At 39.3% G+C, this 9986-nt stretch overlaps 1 protein-coding gene across 2 annotated transcripts in view; it reads right to left on the bottom strand.

The window, feature by feature from the left end:
* Window positions 1–1180: 1180 nt before the first annotated feature.
* Window positions 1181–9986, bottom strand: part of HDAC11 (histone deacetylase 11) — a 109826-nt gene continuing 101020 nt past the window's right edge. For both annotated transcript variants that reach the window (XM_075005108.1, XM_075005109.1), the window contains exons 9-10: window positions 8281–8459; window positions 1181–4010 (exon numbers count right to left, since the gene is read on the bottom strand). In XM_075005108.1, coding sequence (XP_074861209.1) covers window positions 3768–4010; window positions 8281–8459 — 422 coding nt within the window. In that variant the 3' untranslated portion in view covers window positions 1181–3767. The remainder of the gene's footprint in view (window positions 4011–8280; window positions 8460–9986) is intronic.

Genomic DNA, 9986 nt, shown 5'->3' with positions numbered 1-9986 from the left:
TTTTGTGCTCTCAATGGGACTTCTGATCCTACATTACTATGGGTATGGCTTCCACTTCACAAATCTCTACCTATGGCAAGGGTTGGCAATAATTTTCAATGAGGTGGCCACTCCAAGAATTTGATGAGTGGTCAAGTCTTATACTTTTCCATGTTAATGGAGAAGATATGGGGCCTGGGACAGAGGCTGGGTGCAGAACAGAGTTTGGACTAGAGCACGGGGGTGCAGGAGAGGGTTTAGGAGGGAGTTTGGCTGAGGAAGGAGGTTGTGATCTGGGGCAGGGGATTCTACTCGGGTGCAGGATCTGGGAGGCGTACAGGTGCAGGAGAGAATTCTAACCTGGGGGAGAAGTGGAGGAAGCAGTGAAGAATTTGGAAGGGAGTTGTGACCAAGGGCAGAGGGGGAGGACAAGGTGTAGAGGGTTTGGAGTGCGACCTGGGACAGGAGAGAATTTTGAGCAGGGAGGGGCACAGGAAGGGGTTCAGAGAGTTTGAGTTGTAACCAAGGGGAGGAAATTGGGGGGCTAGAAAGGGCAGGATACCAGGTGCAGGCTCTGACTGGGTGGTGCTTATCCTATATGCCTCTGGGCCAGCAGCCCAGTGGGACACTCAGACAGGCAGGCTCCCCCTCTGCCATGTTTCCACATGCTGCTCAAAGTAGCTGGCTGCTGAGGCTACATTAATCTCTATACCACACACTCCTTACAGGAGGGAGGGTCTTGTTGAGCTACATGGACCTGCAAGCATGGCCCAGGCAGCTTCCATTGGCCAGTTTCTGGCCAATGAGAGCTGAGAAAATGTGTTGAGGGTGGGGGCAGTGTGCAAATCCCCTCCTGGGGCACGCAGCACAGAGATGCATAGGGCCCCAGTAGTCAGCTGCTTTGAGTGGCATATGGGGATGCATCAGGCAAGGAGCCTGTCTGAGAGTCCTGCTGGGCCACAGGATGTTGGTTGCCCAGAGAATCATGGTGAGCTGGATCTGAAGGTTTGGAGGGCTGGACGTGGCCCATGGGCTGTAGTTAGCCCAACCCTGCCCAAACTACATGGTTTTCATTTTTAAAGCAACGTGATTAAATTAACTTCCAAACTTCCTAAAGTCCGCTACTGATTTTATTCTGTTGAGATTTCAGTTACATACTGGAAGTGAAAAGAAAAGACTACAGGAGGAAAAGTCACTCAACATCATTCAACATCATTTTAATTTCCACCAAGACAGTAATACAAACATATTAAATACAAACAGAACCAGTTTTTGAAAAGATCATATGGCACTATTACAGTGTATTAACTCGATACAAATGTAATTTGTCATTTTATAAAAATTATAAGAAACATACGAACGTCTAAGTAATGCTTCAGTAAAAATAAATCTCAACATTTTAATAGTACATTAAATAGTCTGACAGTAAGAATTTCAAAAGTGCTTTTCAATAACAGTGTTGTAACTGTACGTTAGTGCAACATGCCAAATAGATTTTAAACAAATATTTATAGCGAGCTGTACGATTTGCTATAACTAGTAGAGTCAGGAGTCTAAGAATAATTGTTAACTGAGGTAAGTATTTCAGTTTCAGCTAAACATTATTTAAGTACCTTACATGCGGATTCTATCACTAAGAGACAAAAGTCAAGATCCCTTCACACAAAGACAGAATCCCTACTCATCTCGTGAAACCAGCATTATGTTGAACATTTAAAAGGTTAAGAAAAATGGCTTCTCCAAAACATTTATTTTCTTTTGAAAACTGATCCTATAACATAAGCAGTATTTAGAACAAACATCTAATTCTTTACAGTGGATAGGTGCACGTAATTCTCCACTGCATACATTATTCTGTTGAAAATTCCAAATATTCCAAGGAAGTCCACTTTCAAGATTTTGTAGTTAATACCTTATAATTAAATAAGCCTTATTTAGCGTTTTCACAGTATATTTATCTCTGAATAAGTATGTGATTTTATTTACTATCAATGACAACAACTTACTGATATATCTACAACCAAGTCATCGAGCAAGTGAAAAGTACAACACCGTAGCAGAACAAAAACCTGCTGCCTACTTTTACACTATAAAAAAATTAAGGGTAAGAGGGCCACTGTACTTCTTAAAACCACAGTGTAACCCTTGGAGTTTAAGAACTGATCCCTTGGCCCTCGTTCGCATATTGTAAGACCTGAATATTTCTTATTCAATATTTAGTTTGCTTAGAGAGGAAGATTTTAAGTATCAGATAAGGGAATACAATATAAACTTTATAGGACGATATGGTATAAAAAGTCAAACAATTGACCATCTTCCACAGTATTACACATAAGCACTTTTATGCAAACAATAACAAGCAGAAAATAATTTCACAACTACTTCTCTATTCTTTCATTTTAAAAATTAAAATATCATTCCTTTAATCCAGAACAACCAATAATGATTAATCCATTTTCCATCCCCCTTTTTACAAATACAGTAGGAAATATTTAATGGACATAGAAATAGATATATTTTTGTTAACCACTTCCCAGTGCCAAATTTAAACATGGGCTAAAAAATTTACTAAATATAATGCAGAATTATATGTATCTTTTCTTGGCAGGAACAGCTGACAGTAGTGTTCATACTTGCTGCAAAGAGTATCAGAACACTGAGATTTGACAGCAGTATATATGTGGGAAACTCAATAGTTTATAATTAATTCAAAATACTAACCCTGATTTTCAAATGACTGCTTGGTAATTTTTATTTTTGGATAGTAAATTCTTGGTAGCTACTGTACTGAATTCTAAATACACTTCCTACTTTTGGAAATATTTCCAGTGCATGTAAATGTGAGATTTTAATTCTTTAAAGATTTTAATTTTGTGTCGATGTCAGGTTAACCAGAGGTGCTGAATTTAGAACAAAATGTTCACTAAATTGTGATGAACAATCCTAATGATCATGACCGGAATAAGAAACAAACAGACAAATATTACAAATTAATGAATGGAGAAAGATTTCTGACAATTATTTGGCTCAACATGGTTCTCTGTTACAATAAAATATACCAATATAATAAAACATGCCAAAATGCACAATTAGTATTACTAGGATTACTGTGAAAATTCTGCCTGAATCACAAGCACACTGTGACAACTGTCACACTAGTCTTCACACCATTTGTCTGCTCCTCTCTATCTCTTGCTTTCGCAGTACTCCTTCTCTGCTAGTCTCCATATGATGCATGTTTCCAAAGGGCATTACCAAAATCCAGAATATGTAGGTGCAGCACAGAAACAGTTTAATTTACATTTTTATTGTCCTTGCTATTATTGAGAAGCCCTCTCAGCCAAATGGTTCTGCTCCGGGCTTAAAAATTTCCTTCTCCCATCTAAATAACAAGTACCCCATTACTAAATGGACTGCCATAATCTTCAGAGCTGACCCATATAGTCCTTTCAACACAGCAGACTTTCCATTAAAATAGGAGAAACAATTAAAGTCTGTAATACTATATAGTGTAAACAGAAATATACTGTCCTTGAGTATCTTTCTACATTCATTCTCAAAGAACTGCTCCCTTTCATCCCAAAGCGACTTAGGAGTGCTTCAGAAGCAACTTAGACACTTGCAATCATTCTGGGATTAGCTCTTATCTCTACTTAGTTAATCTTTTCTAGGCAAATACATCTCAATCATGTTATATTATATTAACCCTAATAGAGTTGGGGAGACTTTTAGTTCCTATATATTAATACAATACAATTAGTGAATTCTGTCTAAAACATAGAACTGTCTCACTGCAAGGACAGCTTAGTTAAATCTAAAATAGATTTTCTAATCATCTGTTCTACCCTGGGATTTTCAGCTTCACTTGTTGCTAGCTCCTTGTCAATAAGCCCCAGGTTGTGCAAATTGAGAATGGAATCGGCAATTATCCGTGCTGTCCTCTTCTGATAGCCTCCAGATGTCACCATCAAGATAGGAATTCTGTGTCTTCTGGCAGCCCTGAATACCACTTCATCTCTTTTAACAATGCCCTGCGTATTTACAACAATGAAAAACAAAGTGAAATATTATAAATATCACTTGGTTTGTATTTTTATTTTTATGGATTTATTGTCAATACCTTATGCTCTGATAGCCTTAGATAAATGACAAATCATCATTATGTGATCTACACAATTGATTTTCTAATAGGAACACAGTGGACATCTGTTAAAAATTATTTAAATAACCCGCTAGTAATGTCTCACATATTATGCTTTGTTTTTCTATATACAGGCAGGGAACTAAGACAACAAGAGATAATAACCTGATTCAAAGAGGCATGCAAGCATATACTTAACTGCAGGAGAACTAGTTGCATGCTTAGTAGAACCAGGCCAAATCTCCTATGTCTTAACCACAAGCTCATCACTTCCTCACCATTTAAAAAGTTTACAATATTACTATGATATGAACCTATGTATGTACTGTGCAGGTGAAGAGGGTACTTCACAATGCAGAAAATGGGGAATTTAACAAGAGCATTAATGCAGATCTGTTTCTAACTAACAGAGGAAAACATTCTAAAACATGAGAAAAATGAGAAAAAGTAATGATCAAGAGTTTATATACTATCACTGAACTCAGCACAGTAAAGAATACCCATTCTTTGCTATATACAACAGAGAAGTAAAATGTGTTAGGTATCAAAGAAACCACCTTTGTGGAAAAGGGGAATTCAGAATTACTTAACGACAAAATATATTAAAATCCACAAAAATGGACAAAGTAAAAACAATCTAAAAGACATAATAAATGTTCCAACCTACCCACCACAACTTCTCTCCAATACAATAATAAAGGTAAGAAATGTAGCTTTACAATGGCTTATTCAATTATCAAGAGCTTAAAAATTACCATAAAGACAGAAAGGGAAAGGAACTAAACAAGAATATTGAATTGTGAGAAGAGCAGGGGCCAAAGAGATATAAATTGAGTCTGTGCTAGACAAAGGGGTTAAGCAGTAAGAAGGTCCCTTACAAACACATAAGGGAAAAATAGTAGAAAAATGAAAAAAAAAAGGGGGCGAAATGAATATTTAAATACGAGTATTTAACCATTTTTAAAACTTGTATAAAGAGTTGCTTAAATGAAACCGTACAAGAACATAGGGTTTAACTAAGAACAGTGACAAGAACTTAAACCTAAAACAAAACGAATAATAAAAGAGCTTAAGCCTATACAATAAAAGGGAACAATAATGTCTGCATGACTAGAGCATTTTCCATCAAGGATCTCAAAGTGCTTTATTAAGATAAGTGAATTAAAGCTCAATATAAAGGAAGAGTCCACATCCATATCTTAAAATACGGAGGAAAATGAGGCACAAAACAATGATGAAATAACTTGTTCAATATCATGCAAGAAGTTTAGAGCCAAAAATACAACCTGGTTCTTCAGATGTTCATTGATGTGTTTTAAACATGGCATTAGCTGAATTTTGTTCACGACTAGCCATTTAATTGAAACATTTTGGCCACATCTACACGGTCAGCTTCTGTCAACAAAACTGGGCTTTTGTCGACAAAACTTGCCAAGCACTTACAGTTAAAGCACTCTGTTGAGAGTTTGTCGACAAAACTGAGCTGTTCAGTTGGCAGTGTTATTCCCTGTTCCCGATCAGGCATAATGCCTCTGTCGACAGTATTTTGTTGACAGAGTGCCTGTGTAGACACTTCTGTCAATGGAGAGGGCTTCCAGTTCCCCAGGCAGCCCTGCTTGCAGAGGTTCGTGTGAGCAATTCTGTCGAGGGAGGGCAGGGCAGTGTGGCTGCTCTCTGTCAAGAGCACAGCTTGCTCTTTTGATCTGCTTTTGTGTGTAGACACTATAGCTGGGTCTACACGAGCCCTTCCTTTTGGAAGGGGCATGTTAATGAGCAGGTTCGAAAGATGCTAATGAGGCGCTGCTATAAATATGCAGTGCCTCATTAGCATAACTGCGGCTGCAGGGATTCAAAAGTGTGGCTTTCGAATTGCGTGCCACCAGTGGAGACGGGTACCTTCCAAAAGGACCCCCCAGTTTTCAAAAGCCCCTTCTTCCTATCTGGTGTAAGGAAGAAGGGGCTTTTGAAAACTGGAGGGTCCTTTTGGAAGGTCCCTGTCTCCATGGGCAACACGTGATTCGAAAGCCGCACTTTCGAATCGCCGTGGCCGCCATTATGCTAATGAGGTGCTGTATATTCACAGCAGTGCCTCATTAGCATCTTTCAAACCCGCTCATTAACATGTCCCTTCCGATAGGCCAGAACTATGCCAGAAGCTCGTGTAGACACAGGGTATCTGTCAACAGAGGTACTGCCATGGTTCCTCTGTCGACAGGGCCTTTGAAGTAGAAAATATTTGTAAGAGATTCCAAATGCTTTGAGTTACAATTCTACTTTCCTAATCTTGGATCCCATTTTTAAGAACAATTTTAATGAAATATATAGATTTCAGTACAGCACATATGGTATCCTGACAGAAATTGCATGCCAATACCATTTAAAAATATCATTAGAGAAACTAACTTATCAATAGATCCTTTTCAGCCTGCTTAAATATTTACATCACAGAATAGCTAAGAATTAACACTTTACAATTTAAAAATTCAGTATTAATACTGAGCTTTCCTGCTATCGTCAATGACAACGGAAAACGAGTCTCATCATTCTGAAACACCAACCCCATCGCATGCCCGGTCATTTTTCAAGCTTCTTTTGAAATGTCTGTATCCCAAAGTATTTTAGCTGATTTCTCAGAGCTCGGGATGGGATTCATTAAAAAAATAAAAGCAAACATATACATAAAAATATTATTTGTGGCATGTTACCAACAAGGATGTATTAATGGCAGATATAGACACTTAGAATTGCCTCAGCCTACAGAGGATGAATGTATTCCTGAATCCAAGGGGAACAATGCCAGAAGCTAAGCCACAGCATTGCTGGCAGCACTTAATTGATTGCCTGGCCTCATCCTCTCCCACCAGCCTCTGCAAGCTCCTTATTTGTTGACTGTGGCAGCACTGGGAGAGAGGGATGCAGTCTGCTACAGGCTGTTATAAAGTGACCTATGATCAACTATTCTCCATGTCCACCATGTCCAGAACAAGCAGTAACTGACAATCTGCAGCAAGGAAGATTTATAATAGATATTTGGAAAAAACTTTCTAATTATAAAAATGGTTAAATCTTCAAACAGGCTTCCAAGAGAGGCCGTCAAAACCCCCTCATTAGAGGATTTTAAATACAAGTTGTACGAACGCCGGCCAGAGAAGGCCTAGGTTTGCTTAACACTGACTCAGAGCTAGGGACTGGACTGCACTATTTCTTGAGGTCCTATCCAGCACAACATTTTTATGAAATTCACAAACATTCAGCAGGAGGGACTGCCTTCCCTGTTGCCTGCACTTAGTTTCGCAAGCTAGGAGACAAGAACAAGTACTGCTAGAAAAAAATAACTTACAAAGCTGCAGTTGCTCTGTCTTTTCTTTCCTGGGTATTAAGAAAGGGGGAAAAAAGACCCACAGAACTGGCAGGGAAGGGGAGATTAAGGAATGGGCCCAGACAGAAGGCGTCTCTTGGAGGCATGAGTGGTCTCAACAGAAGGAATGTGGCTCAAGAAGACACAGAATACTTGGGATGGAGGGCACAGAGAGGAAGAGGAAGCTCAAGATGGGGAAATAGAGTGATAAATTTCAGCAGAAAAAAATCGTAATCTGGGAGGATAAGATAGGCTTCTGCGGAGCCTCCAAAACTTCAGAGGTAAGTGGACAAAGGTGTGGTGAATCTAGCCACCGACAATGGTATTCCATGGGGGTATGGAAGGGGCAGTAAAGTTTGCAGATATTGTACAGGTTGCACCTCCCTGGTCCAGTATGGTTGGGACCTGACCAGTCCCAAACAAGAGGATTTGCCGGACCAGGGGAGGACCCCTACCATGGACCCCCAAGACTGCAGCAGGCATCCTGCCTTGCCCTCTCATTCAACGGGCTGTTCACCCAGCCGCTACGGGAGCGGCCAGACTCTGCCTCCACCCAGGCTGCCAGTGAGCTTCAGCCTTGGCCCCATGCTGCTCTCTGCAGGACCCACCAGGAGCTCCAGCTCTGGCCCCAGCCCTGACCTATGGTGCCCCACAAGGGCCTGCCTCTGGCTCTGGACCTGTGCTGTCCCAGGCTGGGCTGCGGAGGCTTTTGCCCCTGGAGCCAGCTGGCCTTCCTGCTCTTAGGCTCCCTGGACTAGAGCGTGCCAGTTTCTGGAGGTGCAACATGTATTGTTATACAAACCTGAGGTGAAATAGCAAGACCTCCCAGTGGATCTCCATCCAAGATATCTGTTCCAGCATTATAAATGATGATGTTTGGTCTCAATTCGTTTAATGCCCCTTCCACATGTGTTTGCACTTTCTGAAGATATTCTGTGTCCTCTGTACCCCAGTCCAATTCAACCTTCCGCTTTATGGCTCCTAAAAATTGGTTTAATGATATTGAATCAAAGAAACAAAAGAATATACTGTGAAAGAAAAGGTAAGATTCAAACAGACACAAGAGGAAAAGGATAATAATTACAAATTTATGAACATTTTGAAAACATTAAAAATTTCTTAAGATTTTAGCATTTTCCCCCAATCCTAGCAACTGCAGTTAAATTAAACACTACAGCCTGGAAACATTTTTACATTTAAAAGAAAAAAAAACAGGCATAATTAATGTAAGAAAACATGTACATAGAGGCTATTATTGAACAAAATAAATATTTATTCCATATATATTCAACAGCTGGGAAGGAAATTAGTAAGAATACCTTCAAACTGACAAAAGACACAAAAGTCTGAAAGCAGTAAAAGAAAAATATGAAGAAAATTTCATTGCAGTGCAGGACACAGACTGGCCCAAAAGGCTAGTGAGATTAAGATCATAAAGACAAATTATTAATTTTCATTGGTATTACAGCAGCACCCAGAGGCAAAAATCAGAATGAGAGTCCCTCTGTGCAAAGGGAGGCCCCAAACTCTTTACTATCAAATATCCTGATGTTGTAATCAGGTGTGTTGGCAAACACTAATTGATGCTAATTGATTATTTTGACATCAGCAGGCTTCTGCATAGGTCTGTGCAGGCAGATCTGATTGTGGGACTCCACCTAATTTAAAGCAAATAACTATAAATGGGAACAGAGAGATAGCCATGCTAGTCTATATACTATCAAAACAAAAAGGCAGTCCAGTAGCACTTTAAAGACTAACAAGTGCTACTGGCCTGCTTTTTTGTTTTGATGGTCCCACGAAAGCTCATCACCTATTAAATTATTTTGTTAGTCTTTGAAGTGCTACTGGACTGCTTTTTGTTTGAACTACAAATGGGTGGTGCAAAGCATTGGAAGAAATGACAGATGGTGAAAGAGGGAAAGAGAAAGGGGACACAAAATCACATAGCCTAGCTACAGAAAGATTTTTGAATAATTTACAAATACATTAAAGTATAAACAGACAAATCAAAGCCATTTGAGACTTTCTTCAAGATAAGGACTTGACTCATTTTCCTACAGGGGCTATACAAAACACACTGGAGCCTCTAGAGCCTCTGGACATAAACACAAATTATAATACGATATATTAAATTGTCCTAATAATCTTCATGAGGCTTTTCCAGCTCTGCACACGTTGTTTCTTTCATACTTTTGCTTCCTTTATCTGATGTTATTTGTCACGATATCTGCTCTTGTTGCTCCATATATGCTCATACAATTACGTACAACTGTACTTTTCCATACAATTATGAACACTACTTAGCTCAAGTTAGGGCAAAGAACACAGTAGCTGGGTGGAGTTTATAAAGAGGAAGGAAACAATTAATACAGAAAGAAAGGTAGGTGGTGTTCTGATGATCATGGACCTATATCCTATAGCTCTCAAGAACCATTTGCTCATCTCAAACATTGTAATCTTAGGTTGTGATCGCTGAATTACTTGCGTAGATTCCAAGTTCCAAGT

Source organism: Carettochelys insculpta, chromosome 11 (assembly GCF_033958435.1).
Source record: "Carettochelys insculpta isolate YL-2023 chromosome 11, ASM3395843v1, whole genome shotgun sequence".
Lineage (NCBI taxonomy): Eukaryota > Metazoa > Chordata > Testudines > Carettochelyidae > Carettochelys > Carettochelys insculpta.
Note: the sequence above shows the minus strand (reverse complement) of the source record. Positions and strands in the feature narration are given on the sequence as shown.